General features: G+C 32.2%; 1 protein-coding gene across 1 annotated transcript in view; it reads left to right on the forward strand.

The window, feature by feature from the left end:
• The first annotated feature begins 5318 nt into the window (after positions 1 to 5318).
• Positions 5319 to 23323, forward strand: part of LOC126887289 (peptidyl-prolyl cis-trans isomerase) — a 40671-nt gene continuing 22666 nt past the window's right edge. Inside the window, exon 1 of the mRNA XM_050654697.1 lies at positions 5319 to 5558. Within this exon, the coding sequence (XP_050510654.1) occupies positions 5370 to 5558 (189 nt within the window). The 5' untranslated portion in view covers positions 5319 to 5369. The remainder of the gene's footprint in view (positions 5559 to 23323) is intronic.

Genomic DNA, 23323 nt, shown 5'->3' on the forward strand with positions numbered 1-23323 from the left:
ATTTATTAGTCGTTATACGGGCTCCGATACCTACCTTGAACCTACCAAAATACATAAGTAGTATGTAATACTTTTATTTTACACCTTAATATTCACCTAATATATTGTCTTCTTACTCTATGTTTTGTTGTATTTTTTCAATTCTAAATCATTTCAATTCAAAATCAAAATAATTTGATTTACATAAGTTAAAAATGTCAAAAGGTTAATCTGTTTAGTTAGACGATCTTCGCACATAATGACAAGCTGTCTCTGTGGCGAAGTTTTAATGCGGGTGAATCCCAATACAACGCATATACCAGCCGCGTGGTAAGTTGGTTCGAATCCCAATAGAAACTTTTATTTTTTTTTATTTTTTTTTATACATTTTATGATTGTAAGTATATTTATTATATAATTTTATTTTCAGAAAATACGTATTTAGTTAAAAAAATTTCCGACAATTAATGTTCAGAAATCATTTGTGGCATTTTTAATGTGTTTTTTGGCACTGTTTTAATAAAAATTTTTGAGAAGTAGTAAGTATAAATTAATTTAATATTTAAATAAAATATAAATAAAAAGTATATTAATTTCGTTTATAATCATATAATCATATAATAGAAGTATAACTTCTTACGTGCGTACAAAGTACACACACATTCTTTTTTTATTAATTTCGTAGTAAAATTCACACCCTGTAGAATTGTAGTATGACATAATAAACTCTGTTTATGTTCAAATGATTTTAAATATAGTTTACTATGTTAATAATTATTGGTATAGTTAAATTTTTCCTTTTTTGTATACAGGGTTGGTCGAAACTCAGAATGAGTATTTTCTGAGTTTTCTTAAATGGAACACCCTGTATTTTAGTATTGTAATGAAATGTTATTTTAGGATACTTTTTAATTTCTTAAGCAATCCCTGTACCTAAATGCTTCAATTTGTGAGTTATTGGTGATTCAATCCAAACATTAATTGCAACACAAAATATCTGAAATTTTATTAGGTTGGCCGTAAAAATATTCAATCACAAATAATTTTTCGAAAATAAATACATACTAATCGAGACTGATACTTAAAATTGCCAATAATGGTTGAGCTATCAAAATATCTACGTAGTTAAGATTGTTGGTGCGATTAACAATTAAGCACAAATTAAAGCAGTTGGATATAGGGAATGCTTAAGAAATTAAAAAGTACCATAAAATACCATTTCATTACAATACTAAAATATAGTGTGTTCCATTTAAGAAAACTCAGAAAATACACATTCCGTGTTTCGACCCACCCTGTATACTAAAATTCAAAATTTAGCTATACTAATAATTGGTAACAATAGTACACCATATTAAAAATCATTTGAACATATATATATATATATATATATATATATATATATATATATATATATATATATATATATATATATAACAGGTATATAATATTTGCTGAACAGTTAGGAAACAAGGCTGAAATATTGGGGTAGCAGCAATCTCAAAGAAAACTCTTTATAATAGTTCCAAGCTTTCGAAAATGTTTATTTTCATCATCAGGGAAACTACAATCATAAATAGACAGTATTTAACAAATAGGCTAACTGAAATCAATAATAATTGCTATCTTTGTGTTACCAAAAATCCAGAACACCATAGTTTCCTTTCACTAAACCAGGTGTCGAGGATCCCCAAAAACACAAAAACAACAAAAAATTGTTTTGAGAAATGCAGAGTCAATACTTTCACTAAAAACACTGCACATCACAAAACAATCTTACTAAAGAGTTACTTATATGTTTGTACTTACATTATATTATTATTTTTCAATTTATACTCGATTTTTAGAACAATTTTTTATATATAGTTTTTAATTTTAATTTTTATATACGATTTGTACCAGGACAAAATTTCGTTTTATATGTCAGTGTTTAACAACTAGGCTCAACATCCTCAAATAATGTAAGTACAAACATATAAGTAACTCTTTAGTAAGATTGTTTTGTGATGTGCAGTGTTTTTAGTGAAAGTATTGACTCTGCATTTCTCAAAACAATTTTTTGTTGTTTTTGTGTTTTTGGGGATCCTCGACACCTGGTTTAGTGAGAGGAAACTATGGTGTTCTGGATTTTTGGTAACACAAAGATAGCAATTATTATTGATTTCAGTTAGCCTATTTGTTAAATACTGTCTATTTATGATTGTAGTTTCCCTGATGATGAAAATAAACATTTTCGAAAGCTTGGAACTATTATAAAGAGTTTTCTTTGAGATTGCTGCTACCCCAATATTTCAGCCTTGTTTTATATATATATATATATATATATATATATATATATATATATATAAAGGGATTTTGATGTAAAACTACTACAATTCTACAGGGTGTGAATTTTGCTACGAAATTAATAAAAAAACGTAATTATCTTTTAATATACCCTATATAATATTACAAAACCTTATATTTTAAGAAATAAGAAATCAAGGAGAATCTAAAAATGTAAAAATATATAGGGTGTCCCATTTAAATAAACGAAGTTACAATCAACTTCCGGTGTAACCGGAAGTAGCAAAGAGACCAAAATATTTTCATTAAATAGTTCACACCTCAAAACCCCTATATTCCGATTTTCATAATTTTCTTTAATTTAGTTCTCGTGATATTTCTAATAGGCCCTTTATCTGCCTCACCCTATATATCATGTGTATATATTATGAGGTATACAAGGCTTATAGCAGGAGACCTGAAAGCTATGGACGTGCAGAATTAGATGGAGATCTCAAGACAGAAGAGTGGGGGCATGTTGTCGAGTAGGCTAAAACCCACGAAGTAAGAGTAAGTAAGGTGTTGGATCGATAGCAGCCTAAATTCTGATATGGAAATAAGGTCGAGAATAAACAGAACAGGCCAGAAAATCGTTAGAAAAACTAAAAAGACTGCTATCTGATTCTAGAATAAAACTAGAAATTCGACTACGTTTATCAAAATGCTATGTCTGCTAGACTCTTCTCTATACAGTTGAAACGTGGACCCTTAAAACGGCAACCGTAAATAAATTGGAGGCCTTTGAAATGTGGATCTAGCGCAGAATCCTCAAAATTTCATGGACTTCGCATACTTCAAACGAAGAAGTGCTGGATAGAATAGGCAAGGAACGAGAACTTTTCAACACAATGAAAGTTAGAAAAACATCATATCCAGGCCACGCATACTGTGAAATAATAAATAAATGTACCAATATGCTCAACTAATAGTGAGAGTAATGATCGAGGTAGAGGTAAAAGGGTAGACTACTGAAGGAACAAACTATCCGTGGCTTGTGGCTTAGAAACATATGACACATGACACTGGGCAGGGCTAAATTTTGAACAGCTAATAAGGACAACTGAAGACAGACAAGAGTTTGCAATAATTGTAGTAGCTAACCTCCATTAAGGAAAGCCAGGAGAGGGCACTTTCAGAAGAAGATAAGACATAATAATATTTTAGTGATTATTGTTTCCATAATAAAATGTGAAAAATTGAAAAATATTATAAGTACCAGTTAATCTTTTATTCTATTATTTTATTAGTTGTTTTAGTTGCAGTTGCAATATATGGGAAAAAGATAACATGCCTGAAGAATGGAAGAACGGACTCATTATACCAGTTTTTAAAAAAGAGATCCAACTGTTTGCAGCAACTATAGAGCAATTACGCTATAAAATACAACATATAAGATCATGACAACAATAATTATAAGAAATCGTCTAACCAGATACACAGAAAAAAATCTATGCCATATGTTATTTATTGATTTCCAACAGGCTTTCCACAGCATCTATAGAAAACAGCTATAGCTATGGTTCATTTTTTAAATAGGAGGAGTAAACTTAAACGACATATTCACACACAATATTGACCATGCAGAGATGCAAAAATCACAGAGAAAAATAAAATACTTAATAAGTACGAGAAATCAAGACCAAATAAAATAGAATAACAGAAATAAGAATAAGTAATAATGTATTCCAAAGAGTTGACTGCTTTAAATATACTTAGGAGTGATAGTAGATGGTCAAAACAGAAAAGAAGCATAGAGATAAATGAAAGAATTAAAGCAGGGAATAGGGCATTTTGGAAATACCACAAATTACTTAAAGATAAAAACCTGAGCAAGAAAACAGAGACAAAGATGTATAGAGGGGCAATTAGACCGGTCATCACTCAGCAGGAGCGGAAGCAATGTGCCTTACAAAAAAAGATAAAGAAAAACTGAGAATAATAAAAAGAAAAATTATGAGGAGAATACACGGCCCAATTAAGACAGATCAAGGGGAAATACGAATTCTGATTAATCACGAAGTAAGAAATCTAATGGAAGGAGAAGACATAGTGAAATTCATTAAAGCACAAAGATTAAAATGGTTTGGCCACATTCAAAGAAGAGGAGCGGATGAACTAATTAGGTAGATAACAAATTGGACGCCAGTAATAAACAGACCTAGAGGAAGACCGAAAATAAGATGGAAAGATCAACTGCGAGAGGATATATCCAATATGGAAATTACAGGCTGGAGAAAAAAAATACAGAATAATAGGAAAGAATGGAAACAGATCACCGAGAAAGCAAAAAACGCGAAAATCTATAAAGGATAATCAAAAGGAGTTATCGCGGACCAATCCACCTATTCACCATATGAAATGGATTAAAAGAGCTCAAGCTACTGCTTGTTAGTTTCATTATATAATTTAAAATACCGTTATATTTTCTTAAAATTAGGTTTAAATTTAGTAAATCAGATTTTAATTTTGACCTTTTATTATGTTTTTATTAGGAAAAGATTCACAAATGTGGTGTAGAGCACTCTAGAGGTAATAATACACTTTCTCCAAGATGAACCACAAATAAATGTATTAAAAAACAATGATAATTTAAAACATTTTGGACGCGTTTCGGCCCAACAAGAGCCATCATCAGGTCAGCAACAGCAGGTAACAACAAACCAAACATGTTTTTATTGTTGCAAATCCAAGTTATATATAACTAAATTAATTTTTTTAGTTTAAAATTTGTCGCTGCTGATTGTTTAAACTCCAGATATTTAATTTTATTTTTATTAAATCTAATTTGACATAAACGACATTTCCAACATGAATTCTGATCACACTCCATTCACATCCGCATAGCAATTGGTTATATTACGTAACGCATCATATCCGGTGGGCAGTAGCCGCACTTTAATTATTTTTAAATAAGTTACGTATTAAAGAATAGTTTATTTTATTATTTTGTTAAAAAAAATCAAAAATAATTTACAAAATTTTAAAATATCAAATAAATCCGTCTAACAATACGATTAGTTTTGTTTCCTGATAATTCAAACCAACTGTCGTCACTTCCGTTAAAGATGGCCTTCTTTGTCTTTTCCCGTCAAGCCGGTTTACAAAGCGCATTCGCCGGTAGAGGTGTGAGTTCGCAGTTTGTGAATTTTCTTAGCTGTACTTTGGTCAGAAACTTAAGCCAAAAAATGGGTTTGCCCAGGGTATATTTCGACATGACTGCTGAAAACGAGCCCGTTGGAAGAATCATTATCGAGGTAAGTGAAAAGCACGTTTTTATAATTCTTGGAGCGATTATTTTACGCTACCATGACCATGCCAACTTGCAAGTCACTATAGAAGATGTATTTATGCTCTGTACTTGTAAGGCAGTGTATGAACTATGTGTAATAATGATTCTTTTAATTTTAATTGAAATGTGTGAAAAATGCCGGGAAAAATACCTCTAGATAAATTTCTTTGAGGTAGTCTGGAAGGCGTGTTTTCTCTTCATGGCGTCTGTCATATTACTCTCATTTATACATAAATTTATTGATGGCAAATATGCGAAAATATATAATACGGAAAAAATATTTTAAAAGGTTAATAAGCATGTTTTAAGATTGTACCCGATCATACAGCTATCTAGACACTCAAGATTTTGGGGAAGCCGGCATCCAGTTTTTTATAATTCTATAATTAGCTAATATTCTTCATTTTATATCTACTTTGATTTCCTTTGAAAGGTGTGATGTCTGATAGAGTCAGCATGGAAATTTCCTATGACCCTGACTACATTATCAGGCTTTTTTGCTACAAAATCGCTTATTTATGTAAGGTTATTCTGTGATACGAAAATCATGGTCAAAGGATTATTTATATAGTCTGTTCGCTAAACTCAGACGCAACTTTCTAGATATTTTAGTCGGTAATTTTGCCAATTTTAGTAAAATTGGCAAAAAATAATTACTAAATAGTTAATAATCACTAAATAGTTAGTAATTTTGCCAATTTTTGCAAAATTGGCAAAAAACAAAAAAATTATCGACTAAAATATCTAGCCAGTTGCGTCTGAGTTTAGCGAACCGACTATATACACATTAACCACAATTAGAGCAATTTTTATATAAAAAATTTAAAAAACATACATTTATTATAGAAATTTATCAATTTTTTAATATAATATTCCATTTCATACCTCTTTAGCCTAATTTGAATACAAAAAGAGGTAAAATATTAAGTATATTATCTTTCTAGTCAAATGTGCCACTTTTGTTTAAAAAATTGTGCCAACAAGTTTAAAAAGTTACAAAAAATTGGCAAAAACGCAACTGGCATGTAAACTAGCATATATCTTGAAAAACGCCTCCATTCCTATAAACTTAAAAATGAAAAGTGTATAGCACAACATGCATACTATCAGTTTGTACCTACAGCTTGGAGACCCCTAGGCTTTCAAGAAAACCTACAACTCAAAGGGCAATGGAACGAAACATACCCCTAATTATATCCTGGAAGAAATTCATATAGCCAGATATGATAACAGGTGGGCATAGAGAATCTTAGCATGGAGACCAAGGAGGATAAGAGACCACAATAGCAGTGGGAGGCAAACAGTATTGGCACAAAATAGCGAAAGATGGAAGCAATTGAAGGGAACAGAGGAAAAACTATCAGTCACACTAAACCTATTTGGAGAAAACCTAAAAAGTTTATGTCAGTGTATCAAGGTTAAAATATTTTACTCACAATCGGTTAGTAATTTATGGATTTCTAACCTTTGAAGTAATCAGGAAGCAACTTATTACTTACTTTACTTTCCCAGCTAGCCGGGACAGTACTTTCCCGGCTAGCATCTGTCACTTTTCTACCTGCAAATGTCAATGTCATTTTTGATTAAAAGATGGTTTTTGAATGGCGTACATTCAAATTCACTATCAGACATTTTTGCAAAATAAACACAATTTGATTATATGTACAATTAATGGCGTCGTGTATCGCCTAAATGTCAGATTCAACAAACTTGTTTTGTTACCTAGCAACGATCTTACAGGTTACTTAAAATAATCTCAGCTATTAAATCTCTTTATTTCTCCCTGGTTAGATCTCATTTCGATTATTGTTCCACAATTTGGTCCCCCTATTACTTTACTATTTTACATAAACTGAAGATTGAGGCTGTCCAACACAATTTTCTGAGATATACTGCCAGTAAGTTGCATGTATACTATGACTATTCTGTATTAGAGCGCATACTGAACTTACCTCCTCTTGAGGTACGCAGAAAACAAAGAGACTTAATTATTTTATTTAAAATTATCAACGGGCTGTGTAACTGCCCCGAACTTCTCTCCAAAATATCTCTATTTGTCCCCAGTCGTTCGACTAGGCAGGTGCAAACCTTTTATGTCTCTTTTCATAGATTCAATTATTCCTACAACACATTTATTCCTAGAACTCTTCGATTAGCTAACTCATTAAATAACCTCGAAATTTTTAATATATCAGTTTCCCGCTTTAAAAACCTAATTTCTTCCCTAACTTTTTAACTTTTTAATATTTTCGGCCAGAGCTTTTGTATTGTGATTAGTGTTACATGACCTGTATGTATTAGATAACTTAAAACCGTTATACCTTACAACATTTCCGAATTGATTTAGGTGATATCTTTTGTTTGTAATTGTACTGACCTAATGTTATCTTATTCTTTTTTTTTTCTTTTTTGTAACTGTATTACTCATACAAGTTATTTTTCTCAAACCACTTGGTTATATGTTATATTACGATAGTTTATGTTATATAATTGGTTAACATTAATGTTATATAATTGTATAATTATGTTATATAATTTAGAACACTGTAAAATTTATATCGGAATAGGGCTTGCCCGTGAATAAATAAATAAATAAATAAATAAAAAATAATTCATCTTATCACATAATGAAAATGGATACAGATATTTGAAACGAAATTATTATTGGTAGATTGTGAGTATTAGAAATCCATAAACTACTAACCGATTGTGAGTAAAATAGTATACAAACCTCACGGGAACTCATTCTAGCCTCGCGTCTACCTTGCTGCTCGGCTGAAATAGAGTACTTTCCCGCTAGGTATGTAATATACTATTACCTGCATTTGTGAGGACTGCGATCAGTTTTTCCCTGTTTTAAAACTGCTGTTATAGTACTTCCAACAATATTTAAAAAAACACAAAATCCACCATTTTCACTTTTTGTGACTGTTCGTTTTCCCCTGTACACTTCAATTTGGAGAGACCTACATTTAGGAGTGGATTGAAAATGGTTGACAACGAACAAATGTTTTCAGTTACTAAAACAAAAATATTATTGCAAGAGTAGATATAACAGTAGAAATGAATGTAATATTCATAGCAAGAAACATTTTAACTGACAAAAAGAAGACAAAAAACTCAACTTACCTTTTTGCTACTCCATTTACAGCATTCTTCTGAAATTTTTTTAATGTAATTTTCATAATTATTGAGTACAGTAAGACGTCAATATAACGGACCTCTGTTTAACGGACTTTGGATATAATGGACAAAAATCGAGTCAACCTTAAAAAAAATAAAAACGTCCTATTATTATTATACATGTTAATCTGTCACATACCAAGATACATTGAATACCAATGGGGTCCGTGTGGACCCCAAACGCTACACCTACCTACAAACTTTAGTTGTATGATTTTGCCAAAAAATACAACATCGCTTATTCAACCAATGGATCAGGGAACAATTTTGGAAACCAAAGGAATATCTCACAGAAAGTTTTTAGATGAAGTAATGGTTGTATTGCATGATGAAGATAATGCAGAAGATACAAGAGGGTAGCGTACCTTGCAAAAGAAAAATTTGTTTGATGGCCTAGATGCAGACATAGGTTTAGAAAGGTTGGCAATTCCTGATTTCTGTAGGAGAATACATAATAATGCCGGAGAAGAAGTAAGTAGGTAGCTGAGGAAGGTGTTTTACAATGGCTAGAAGTAGATGAAAGGGACCCTGGGTATAATATCAAGACTGAAAGTTAAATAGCAGATGAAATTATGAACCTAAAAAATGAGAATGGTTGTGAAGATAGCAAAGAAGACAAAACAACACTGCCAAAAATGAAGTTATCACAAGGTAAGATCGCATCTCGCCGATCTAATAACATTTTGATTATTCTTCAGATAACGAAGCTCACTGTAGTATCTATATGCAATTTCGTACTTTTTGAGAGATTATTATAAAAAAAAACAGCAAACTTCAAAAGTGCAAACAAAACTGGGATTACCGAATAGAAAGCAAGGGTATCAATATCAAACAATGTCACTTCATGACGAATGTCAAAGACAATTAAATAGAATTTTGTTTGTTTTTTATTTATATCTAAATACAGTGTTCATAGTTTCAAAGTAAAGTTGTTTGATTATTTTAAACCTATTTTTATATAACAGACTTTTGGCTTTAACGGGCATCCCATCCCCCAAATTAGTTTGTTATATCAAGGTTTTATTTATTTACTTATTTAACCAATATAAGCTTCCTTTTTCCAGTTCTGTTATGTAGGTGGTTCCTTTTATTCACAAATGGTAATGGCATTGTCCAAAACTATAATCATCACTTTTGGCTCTACAATCCTTGTGAATCCTGACCTGCTCTGAGATTTGTAGCCATTCTGTTCAGTTTCTAGCAACCTGTTGCCATTTTCTGATTGTGATATACCTAATAAGTCAGTCCTAGCTCCATCTTGTGGTCAGCCTCTGCTTCTTCTTGCTACAGGTGTTTGTGTGGTTAATTTTTTAGCAGTTGTGTTGCTTGCCATTTGTATTGTCGGTCCTAACTTCATCTAACCACCTGTTTTGTGGTCAGCTTCTTCTCGTAAGTCACTGTGTTTTAATAAACTTTACGATCTCTGGTTCATTAGAGTTAGTATAATTCGAAAGTAGGGAACTTGCATGAAATTTTAAATTCGAAAAAAAAATGGTATAAATCACAACAGAACATAATTTAGAACCTGTATCAAATATACAAAAGTTTTGTTTGTCTTTCGTTTGGCCGCTAAAGACAACCAAAAATTCAACTTATACCAGCCACCCCAAAACGCGTCGTGACATCACAGGGTTGTATGTTTACATTCTACACCAATTGTGTATATAATTTTAAATTAGACATTATAAACGTCAGTAAAAAATACAGTTATGTAACGTTAAAAGTGTTTTTGATCGTTTGAACTATTCATAGAAAATTTGTACGTTTACAAAATGGTTTTATTTTCAATAGTAAACCTTCTTTCCTTTCCTTCAAAAACTGTATCAAACTCCAATCTCAACAAACTGGTATATATTATTACAACGACCGACGATAAATGTCATTAGAATATAAATATTTTTCCTTTATTCCCCGACTCCTAACTAGGTGGAGGCCAATAAACTAAAGAAGAAGAAGAAGAATATACGTAAATATAACCATAAACGATACCACATAGTTAAACTGTGACGTCACGGGTCGTTTGAACTATTTTAAGATAAAGAAGACTTTAAATTTGTACTTTTAAGTTATGAGTTTTTGAATCGTGAAATTTTGGAAATTCATTTTTATACAAAACTGAACATTATTATGTAATTAAAAAAATGTGCAAGTTCCCTGTTATGTCTTTTGTGCCTTTCTCGTTGGTTGTTTATAGTTCCAAATATTTTGGAGTATTTTATGCTTGAATATCCCCAAAAATCTTTCATCCTTCTGAGATAGTTCTTTAGATGTTTCTTGAGTGGAATTGTTTTTGGATTCCATAGCATACCCTGTTTGTAAGGTTTGTTCGTTCTTTTACACTTGTTTTGTTGGTAGTAGTCACTAGCAAGCCAAGGTATGTGAAGCTGTCAACATGTTCAAAGTTATGACTTCCAAAGACTGTTTCCTGTTCCTCATTTCCTATAGGATTCTTAGTAACTACTACTAACATGTACTTGGTTTTGTCTTCGTTGATGATTATACTCAGACATTTTTTACAAGACTTGTGATTCATTGTCACTCGTCATTAAATTTTAATGAGGAGTGACACTGAATCACCATCTTGTAAGAGTTGTCAGAGTATAGACTGACCAGTTTTGCTGCTGTTTCCAATTCTAGGAAATATTGCTCAACATATCGCTTGCTATGCCCTATTAAGTCAATGTCATTAGCATATCCTAAGATGTATATTGTGTATAAATCAAAGCTATCTTATATATCTATTACCTAAAATAAAATAATATCCTATAGTTGTAAGAACCTACTACAGGATAAAGTTAAATTAAAATACATTTTTATATTATAAATTCAAGAATAGGAGAATACATTGACAACAGGTTGCCAATCAAAAAGTGGCAGCAAATAGTTTTAATAATTAACACATTTACGGACACATCTTCATCTTCACACAGTCATGTCCATCTTACGTGTCTTCATATGCAGTTGTGTCCGTGAATGTGTTAAATTAATAGTAATTCATTAAAAAAAATCGTTCATGACATTGATGCATGTATTTATATCAAATTAAAGCTAATTTTTTCCATGATGGTAATAAGTTTGCCTGTGAAAAAATGACCGCAAATTAGGGTTGCCAGCTGTTTAAAACTCAACGTATAAGAGATAAAGTTAAAGAAAGCAATCGAGCAGTGCCACTGGTTTGATAAGGTTGACAATGCTTGATGGCGAATGCGAGTTGGTAATGCAATTATCTTGTCAAAGTAGTGGCATTGCGTGCTAGCTTTCTTTTACTTCTCTGATACCTTGTGTTAACAGCTGGCAACTCTAATTTGTGGCCAATTTTTCACAGGCGACCTTATATCATCCTATTAGAAAAAAACATAGCTTTATTTTGATATAAAAAATGCATCTATGAATTAAGGCTGTATGACACTATGCATTTTCTTGTATCATTTCTAATATCGTTTCTGATATCGTTTCTTGTATACATTTTCTTGTATCATTTCTTGTACGTACATTTGTGCCCTGTATGACACTATGCAAGTTCTTGTATCGAAAATTGTATGAAATTCGGCACGTGATTGGTCGAAATTTTGTTTGTCACCCTGTGTCACGTTATGGTAGTACTGCATCTACAGACACAGCTGATTTTAAATATTTTATAAAATTTATAAACTTTTATATAATTAACATTTTAATGTTAACCAGAATTTTACGTTGGCTGAGGTTGATTATTTGTGTTTTTATTTTGTTTTGATATTTGTGCTAAAATATTTGCATTAGAATTATCTTCAGTTTGATCCAAATTAGGAACTATTGTATTTTCGTCTATTAAAAAATTATGCACCATGAAACCTAAATTTATAGTTTGAACTTTACTAGGAGCTAAATATATGGTTATTAGTAGAACAGTAGTCCATACCAAACGGTATATTAAGTATCAATAAAAGATTTATAAATAATACCTACAAAAACACAAATAAATTCATCAATACATTATCCCATTTTCATTTCAGCCGCCATTATGAGTAAGTAATTATGACATTTTAGATGTTTTACCAGCAGGTTTTACGTTTTTGCTCTTTGCGCAGAAATTGGCGCAGTTCTTGTACAATAATCTGTGCCTGACACAAATTCTTGTATCGTTTCTGATATCGTTTCTTGTATCTGTGTATGACACTATGCATTTTTTTGACATATCAGAAACGATATTAGAAATGATACAAGAAAATGTATAGTGTCATACAGCCTTTACAATTACTAATTTAATTAAAATTATTTGCGGCCACTTTTTCACTGGCTATCTATTATCACTGTATTCTCCTATCTTAAATTTATATAAAAGGGAGATTTTATTGCCTTTTTTCTTCTTCTCTTCTTAGGGTCCGCTATTCCTCCTTTGCTCGTCTTGTGCATCCTGCTTGATTTGTCTTCAGTTCTTTACAACTGATACATGTTTCTAAAACTGAAATATCCGCTTTAAGGTCGATTCGCACACACTCGTGACGTGATGATGAGGATACATGTTTCTAAAACTGAAAATTCCGCTTAGAGGTCGATTCACATACATCCGTGACATGCCGTAATGGGAAACTGCCGTATCAGTGCTTTGCTGGACCGTGATTTCGACTGTTTCACTATTTGTTCACACAGCACAGTGCCGTGACTTGAATGTTATCAGAATGGTGGTATTTTCCGACAGCAAACTCTTAATGATTGCTGTGATCTTACATGAAGAGGAACAACAGGAAACACTCGCTCACTGAGTTCTATAGTGGCACATTTTCAGAAAATGGTGTTTTGTGATAACCACTACCTAAAAATCACGAAATTTCACTTTATAATTGAAAAAACCGGCATAAAGGTAGCTTGCATAGAATCCCCTAGATATAGTTGTACCACGTGCATATTTCCCTCCATTTTGCTCGAGCGGCAGCACTATACCGTCACATATTTAATATGACGTTGACTTTAGGTGTGTTTGTGTTGCTTCTACGTGGAATACCGGCACATTTTCATAAAACTAATGTTATGCCACTTTTAAATTTTTATAACCTTCAATACAAATATCTTATTTTTTAGTCTATACCGGCACATTAAAAGTTGTGCTAGTATGGAATGAAATTTTTTGGCAAAAACATACTCTTTGTGTCACCAAAATATAAGGTTGTGTCGGTGTAGAATTTACTTTAATTTAAATACTTTACTTTATGCAATGAAAGAACAAAGTTGTGACAGTATAGGTTTACTTACATTTCACTCAGAATGTAACAAGAAGAAGAATGTAAGAAGTGGATACAAAACAGAATTAAAGACCTCTGAAACTCTTATCAAATGTAGAATGTACAACAGGAAGACAGACGTTCCAGCCAGACCAGTTGAAAGATCCGTGTGACATCACAAAATGTAGGCAAACATGTACCGGATATGCACAGAAGAAGAGAGACGAGCGTTTTAAGTTATACTGGGATTTGGGAGACATTTCCAATCAGCTAAACATTATAATTGCATTGATGGAACAGGTTAATGTAGCAAAGAGTGGTGGAAGAACCAATAACAATGCTTTTTATTTTGTTAAACAAGGTACAAAAGTAAGGGTGTGCAAAGTGTTTTTCATTTCGACTTTATGTATTAGATACTTTAGGTCTTTAGGGAAAAGTCTTTGTTAAGTGATGTTTCAATACTGGAAATCGAAAAGGATAATCATAGCATTTTCCTGTATAAAACTTCCTTTAATTAATTTTATTTTAAAATGGTCAACTTATTCAAAGAAATACGAACCATAAATCCTAACAAAATATTCTCTTTTAAAGACATTGAAATTAATAGGGTCTATCAAAATAAAATTCCAATTTCCAGAAAAAAGTATGAAGATCTAATGTATCTTATTCGATATAATGCAATAATTAATAAAAGTCAAAGTGAATTTTACATCAACTTACATTCCACGTTTTTATTCTTGTTTCTATAAACAAAGTTATTTCTATAACTGATAATCATTTTAAAATTCTTTTTAGTTATTAGTAAGAAAAATGTTGTTGTGTTCATATAGTATATCTTTATTTCGAATAAAAACATGATTAACAAATAAAAAAATTTTATTTTATGAACTTTTTATGCCACTACTTACGACCGACCATCTTTGCCAAAACACTATAAAACTTGAATTAAATACTGGCAAATGTATATGAAAGTTCTCGAAATTCATACAATGAAAAAAAAAGTAATAATAATATTATATACATTTTTGGCAAAGTAACGTAAGTGACATTTTATGTTTTTCCATTAAACTAAAGCTATTATTGTTTAGAAGGTACTGCCAAAGTGAAGTAAGCCTAGAATTAATTCAAACATAATATGTCTAGGCTTACAACACTCCGGCAGTACCTTCTAAACAATAAGAGCGTTTGTTTAATGGAAAAACATTAAAAATTCGCCAAAAATATCACTTACGTTACTTTGCCAAAAATGTATCGAATGTAACCATTCATTGACAAGTATTTGGTTTCTTCTGTCAACCTCTTATCCATAAATTGTAATTTTGAATGGTATTTTATGATGCCACGAAACTTCATGGTCAGTTATCTCAGAACTTCCTTTTTGCGGTTCTGCCACTAGAAATCAGTGAGCGAGGCGCACATGGATTCGCTCCCAACCCCTATAAAACCACTTTTATTGTACACGAGTTGGCTCCGAAACTCATACCCGAAAGTTAAGTTATGACCGAAGGGTTAGGTCTTCCTACCTGAACCTGGGAGCGAATCCATGTGCAGCCAGCGTAACAGATGCTACAAATTTAATAATCTCTTGTGGGTCCATCAATCTTGGAAGAAGAGAGCAATAGAAGGGAAATTCTTTACTCTTTATAAAGAGTTGATAGATGATAAAAACAAGTTTTTTCAATATTTCAGAATATGTATTACATATATAAAATTGGTCGATCTTGTTGCTAAGTAAACTAGAAGTATATCTTAAAAACACCATTCGTTTTCATTTCTATGCCGAATTTGTTCCATATCCCATTTTTATATTCCTTGTCCATACACTTAGGATTTGACAAATCAAAACGAATCAAATTTTTACGCACCATTCAATAACATCTCGTTATTAATTTTAAAGAATGCATCCGTGGTCAGTCCGCAATAATAAAAATATGGTCGGTGTCCTACAGTACTACAATCTGTCTCTACAGTACGGTCACGTCGACAACACTGACAGCACTGTCTGACCACTGTGCCGGGCGTGTGCAAAATATTTTTACGTTGCCGGTAGAATCATGTCTCATTCACGTGTGCGAATCGACCTTAACCCTAGAAGGACCAAGGAGGGTTAAAAAGTATCTACAACATTGCATTACATCCGATTTTCTAAATACCTTTGTTCCTAAAAATCTCAAATAATTAGTAGGGTAGGTGGGGGCAAAGACCCGCAATATCTACTATTATCGATGTAGTGAGATGTATGATACGTATTTTTTAAAAATTAATATGAAAATATTTGGCTAATTTCTTATTTAACATAGTGTCTAAGTATGGGCTCTATCTGATTATTAGTTAACCACAAAAGTATACATTTATTCAAAAATGTATTTGCGGGGATTTGCCCCATAGTAGAGTAGAGTAGAGTATTTATTGGTAATAATGTACAAATGTACTTTTACAGGTCAGCAATAATTAAAATTGTCTAAAATTACATTAAAAGTTGACAGTACTTCAGTAAAAAAAAAAACCTATTACTAAAATTTAAAAACTAAACCATAAAATGCTTATCGTGATAAAAGTTCATAGATACATAAATAATTAAATGAAAACGCTTTTATTGATCTATAATAAAATAACATTCTTGGCTTACAAAAATAAAAAAATAATTTCTTATAAAGTACATAGCAACTGTTTTAGTATATATTATAACTAGTCACATCTTCCGAGAAAACAATAGCATTATGAAACCTTGAAGAATTCATCTCAGTAGGCTTGGATAATCTTAAAACTATATCCGCCTCAGTAATAAAAGACTATTCATTTGTTTCTGTGAACTTGGTAAGTATTTGTTAAACGCCTGTGAAATACTGCATCACAGCCTCCTTGATAGACAGAAATAATCTTCACTACATAATGAAGGAAATAATTTTTCGTTTTTCCTTGAACTTTAACTACTGCATAGTCATTTGGCATCATTATTGATTCATTGCCCTGCAGTGAGTTACCAATCTCTTCTTCTTGGACATTAGCCTCCTCGGATAGAAAAATCATACTCAGAACTGCTATCGTGAATGGAATAATCAGCATCGGATTCCGAAGATGATTGTTCTTTGGACTCATTCTTTTTCTTTTTCGCAACCATAGTGGAAAAAATTTGTTTTATTACTTTTCGTTTCAGGCGCTTTTGTCTTTCCAAAACTCGTGCTGCCTTTTCAGCAAGTTGTCTCTTCTGACCCTTTTTCTTTTAATTTTCATTTTAGGTAGAGGAATTATATCTCTGGGAGTTGCTATTTTAATTTGAGAATCGTCTTTCTTCATAGAGGGTATAATTTCAGTTTGGGACTCCTGTAATACATCCTGGTCTGCTCCAGGGGCAATTAAACCTAAAGTAGACGGTTGACCATGAAGAATATTTTCTGAAACAGGACACAAATCTTCTAACTGATTTGCGTCACTATTAAATATTAACAGTCGATCATCATTACTTGGCTCTTCATCCGGTGGTTGATCTGTGATCTCTGATGGTAGAAAATCAACTTCCGAGAAAGTATTTTTGTTGAAGGGATATATCCCAGTAGTTCGAAAGGCTTGAGCTGCATTTTCAAGAGTACTCGCTTTTTCAAATGCTATTTTAAACGTTTCTGCAACATTATAAACGCTAAATGTTTCTCCTGGATGAGAGACATTCCAGGAGTCCACAGCTGCATCATAATAAGTCTTTAGCAGTCGGAAAATACATCGATCTAGCGGTTGGGTTTTGTGACTGCTGTGAGGCGACAAGATAAGCAACTCAATATTATTTGATTTTGCAAAATGTACCACCTGTAGATTCGTATGTGATACATGATTATCTAAAATTAGCAAAATTGGGTTCTCTTTGCTTCCATTTGTGTATTTTTGAAAATGTTTTAGCCACTTCATAAATGTCGGAGTATTCATATATCCCTTGTCAGTTACAGCCATGTCGCATTCTAATGGGCCGCCCTTAATTAAAAGCCTATTCTCTCTTTTTTGTGAGTAGATGAAAAAAGGAGGCACAAAATTCCCAAAGCATTGACTGCACATACAACGCTTACCATTTGACCTTGCTCTGCTGCCACTGCCTTGGCGACTTCTCTTCTTCCCGTTGGAGCTACATGTTTTGGAAGGATATTCGGAATCGTTTGAACTCCCGTCTCGTCCATATTAAAAATCTGACTTGAAGCAAAGCCAAATTTCTTCATAACAGCCTCTAAATTATCAAAATATTGAGATAATTGATCCTTGTTAAACCTCATTGTTCTGGCAACACAGTCTTTCGGGGGACTCAGAGAGCCTATTTCTTTTCATAAAACTACGAGTAAAATCTCTTTACTCGTAGTAATCGCCCAAGTTTGTCCCTGCCTCCTTTTTTCAGTCGGTCTCTCAGAGTCGATTCGTGAAAACCTATTTCTTTAGCGGCCTGTCTAATGGATACACCTCTTGCAAGTAACGCACGAGCCTCAACTAGTTTGTCTTCCGTTAATGCTGCATACTGGGTTTTTCTTTTATAGTTTCTGAAATAGAAACAAAAAAAATGATTAGATACAATAACAAAGATGTAACTAACTTTAAATTGCAATATGAGGCATCTATTTAACTGCGGGACTTTGCCCCTTAGTGAACTATTTCAATAAATTGCTTCTACAAGTATACAGCATATAAAATACAATGAAATGATATGAAAACAAATCTAAATAGTCACAATAACGACTGACAATTTACTCTTTTAGTAAATCTTATCGGTATATGAACAAAATTTACCCTAAATAAATACAATTATTAGATCAAAATTACGAAAAATCTACTAACCTCACTTTGTCACCTAATACACTTCCTGTCTCCATGAAATTTTATAACACACTGAACCGAACCGTATCATTACCGATCGCCCACCTAACGGCCGGCTCTAGAATATTGTCCGGTAAATTCAAAAAGCCAATGCGTGGCTTTACCCCGTGCGGGTCTTTACCCCCGCCTACCGTAGTTGTCGGCGTACTATTGCCCTATTAGATGGCATAATTAGAATTTCTATAATTTAATTCATTTCCTCATACTTTTATAAAAACTTGACAGTGGACTATAAATATTCCCCTTGAATACCTTCCACACCATCCCAAAATGGAAAGGGACGATATCATTCATGTGTCAAATTAGCAAAATATAAAAGAAAAAAGGCCAATAAGTGGATAAAACAACCATAGTTTGTTGAAAATGCAAGTATGTATGCGGTAAGCACAGCAAGAAGTCAAAAATGTTTCTGTATGCTATGATGATGCCAATTCCACTGAAGCCGAAGACTCCGGGTAAATTATAAATTCGTATCTTTTAACTGTTCCATTAACGTCTAGGAATAATATAAAAGTGTTATTTTTAATTTGGTTTAAATAAAGAAGCACATTTTTGATTAATTTATTTGTGGACATTTATTGACCCTCCTTGGTCCTCGCTGTTTCTACTAAAAGGTTGGTCCTGTGAGGGTTAAAGGGCAACATTTATATCAAAGAAAATTCAAACGAAGTTGATTGTTTAATCCAGCATTTTGGTGCAGGCCTCGTACATTTTAAACATTTGACCTTTATACATAATTTATTTCACTTGTTACTGTGTATATACTTGTACTGATATATTACTACATCATTTACATAACCTATATCTATACTGTTGCTATTTACCAACTGCAGAAAATAATGATAAGGGAGTTAATTAGGAATTTTTCTGATAGCGAAAATTTGTTATCTTGGTATACTGTTTGTTAAAGTTTAATCAAAGCACTGTCGAAATAATAATCGTATGGAATATAATGTTTAAAAAAACCAATTTTTTTTCAATCCTTGGCTCGAATTTTTAAATTGTACATTTTAGTAATATATTATGATCTGTTATGTTATTCTGTGCCATCTACTGTTATTTAACATACTAGATGCCAATAAAGCATGGTAAAATTTTAGTACACGCAAAGTATTTTGTATTTGGTTACATATTGAGACCTTTTCTAAATCAAATAACGAAATCTAAAAAATAAATCCGACGTAACGTGGCGCGGCGGGCTTTGTGAAATAGAAAAACGTAACGGAAAAAGATAAAAACTGAAGAATGGATTCAACACAACGTGAAACAGCGAAATTTCTCTCGATAATTTGTTATTATGATCCTTAAGCTAATGCCGAAACCTAATTTATGGCCTCTGTCGCTATAAGCGCGCACTTCAACACGCGCTTCAACGGGTCGTTGGTCCCAACCTTACGAAATTCAGAAAATGATTGCGAGAGAATAGAGGACTAGGTATAGGAATAGAGAATAGGTAAAAAAGGTTTTATGTTGACTTAGTATAGTCAAGCAAGGGAACTAAGAGATTAATATTTAGCTGAGCATTGTGCTATTAGATAATAGATATTATAGGGTGCCTGTAGAGAATTTGGAATTAAATTGAACACAAAGAAATCAAAAACGATGGTCATCAAAACAAATAGAGTTTTTAATTTTACCACCCTTTGCCTTAACAATAATTTACATCCCAAAAATTTTTATTCATCGGTGGATTAACACAGAAGGCGTGTTGTATATCTGAACGATCGGATTATTGAACCCCTATTTGGCCTCTTTAAAATTCCAAGCACTGTGAAAAAAACCTCCATTTATTATGCTCAATCAACCACGCTCTCTGAGCGTTGTAAAATGGATTCACAGGTAATAAATAAACCATAATTGTCCTGTTGAATAAAGCAGGCAGAATTTTGTTTTGAGGGTGTATGGTGTATGTAAATTTTGCAGGTTTTTGATGTAACGAGATACAAAAAGACAAAAGATAAAAAGACAAAATATAAAAACAACGCAATTTTATAATTTCGACAGAACAACGTCAACACGGAAACGTTTAAGCACGGTTTAATGAGTTGTAACAGGCTAGCACGTCGGTTTTTGATAAATCATGTAGTCTGGGCTGATTATCGGAGAATAGGCCATTTTTGGGAAAAGTTATTTACCAGCAATTTTATTGCTGGAATCGAAGCTTATGATTATATATTAATAATATAGGTATGCAAAGTCCGCAGATAGTGTGCTACTTTTTTTATAAACAAAACAGCGCCCGAAAATCGTGTTTTTTCAATTATTGCTCTATAACTCCGAAGATTTTAAGTTTACAACAAAAACACTCAAATAAAAATTCACCGCAAGTAAATTCTGCATAGAGATATGTTTTTCCCGATCTGCTCCGACGAAAATTTTCCTCGGAAAATGCGGGTTTTCCCAACAAAATCTTTAATTATAAGTGATTATTTACCAATAATTAAATAATTTGGTGACTTAAAAGCCTTCTTGGTTTAGATTATAGTTCCAGAAGCTGTTGAAAATTGAACCAATATTTTAGCAACAATTCAATTGTTAATTAATAATTTACGGTCGCAATAATAACCAAAATAATTATGATACACTGATCAAACTTTGGAATCTTATAAAGATGAGATGCCTATTTAACATTTTGTCGACAAAATATAATTTTTTTATTTTATTGCATAATCTTTAAATGTTAAAAAATAGTTATAAACAAATTAACGTTTTTTAGAAAGTTTTTATTATATTCTAATTTTAAAAAATAGCTAAAATGCGTATTTCAAAACGAATGCTTTAAAATTTTTTTGCAACCATTTGCAAAAAAGTTATGAAACAGCGAAGTAAACATTCGATTATTCCGTTGTTTATAATTTTTTTTAATTCTTTCAAAGCGTAAAAGTGAGTTTAAAGACAAGCTAATTATTTACAAAAAATATCGATTATTAGTTTAATGGTTATATTTTAATTAAAGATCATAAATATATTTTTTGTAATTTACACGCGCGAAAGTAGACTAATACTACAGTACTGTAGCTAAAATTTTCACTCGAAGCGACGACCGCCACGCGACGTACACTTAATAAATAAAATTATATAATTATGTCGTATGCTGCGTGTCAGTCGCTTCGAGTGAACATTTTAGCTCCGGCTCTGTATCAAGCCTACTTTCGCGCTAAGAATTACAAAACAAGTATTTTTAATCTTTGATTAAAATACAACCATTGAACTAATATTTGATATTCTTTGTGCGTAATTAGATTGTACCACAGACTCACTTTTAAGCTTTGAAACAATTACAACAAATTATAAACAACGGAGCAATCGTATATGTATTTACTTTGCTGTTTCATAACTTTTTGCAAATGGTTGGAAAAAAAATTTAAAGCATTCATTTTCAAGACCGTTGAAATACGCATTTTAAGTATTTTTTAAAATTAGAACATTATAACACATTTTACAACATTTAAAATACTAATTGTTGCTCGGTGTATCGATTTTAAACTTTTTCCAAACATCTACTACCCCTTTCTGTTGATTTGGTATAAAAATTCAAGGTAGTTACATTATTGAATTATGTATCAAATATCGACGTATCCAGAGTATGGTTTCGTTTAAAAAATAAGCCACTTTCTTGTCACGCAGGGGACACATAAAAAATTTAACGGCATCAACCTTGGAATGCTCATTTGGAACATATGGAAAAGTAATTATTTTTCGTCAAGGCTAGCGGGTCACTTTGTTCCCTAATTAAAAGAAAGGGGTCGAACTTTGGGGTGAAGTTGGCGATCGGTGTTGTTTGTTTACCTTGGTCATGTAATTTGTGGCACTTTGGGGTAATATAAATGGAATCGATTTACTCGTGTCACGCATGTTATAGTTTTTTAACACGTTAAGCCCCGGCATGAATTTTTTTTGTGAGATCTGTGGACCGGCAGTTTCAATACGGCTGTGAGAGACACGGTAAGCTCACGCGGTCCGCCAAGATCACAGCACCGTGAGACAGATGCTGTCTCACGCGGGGCTTAACGTGTTAAGTGACTCGTTATCAAAATTAGTTATAAAAAAAAATTAATCTTTATGAAGTATTTACCAGGTCATTCTGTTCGAATATGTTGGTAAAATGCATATCTGAAAGAATGCAATCTCGACAGGAAATTGTGGAGGGTGACTCATAAAAATGTAACTTGAGCTACTAATTATTGTACAAGCTAAAAATCAAATACATACATCGTTTAGCAATAAGAAAATTACAATAATGCCGGTTCACAATTTTAATTAACGGGGGGATATGGTTTGATATCAACATTTCATTCAAACACATTTTTGTGAAGTTTTTTGAAGTTATTCTTCTTTTGGCGCGATTGAGAGTAAAATTTCATAAATCTGCGCGCATGCGCACACTGACAGTATGGCGTTTAGTTGCTAATCTTTCAAGATAGGTATGTATGTATATTATGTATCGGCGCAAATAAGTCATTAAGAGAATATATTAGCGTTTTTAGTAAATGTATTATTT

The sequence above is a fragment of the Diabrotica virgifera genome, chromosome 6 (genome assembly GCF_917563875.1).
Source record: "Diabrotica virgifera virgifera chromosome 6, PGI_DIABVI_V3a".
Lineage (NCBI taxonomy): Eukaryota > Metazoa > Arthropoda > Insecta > Coleoptera > Chrysomelidae > Diabrotica > Diabrotica virgifera.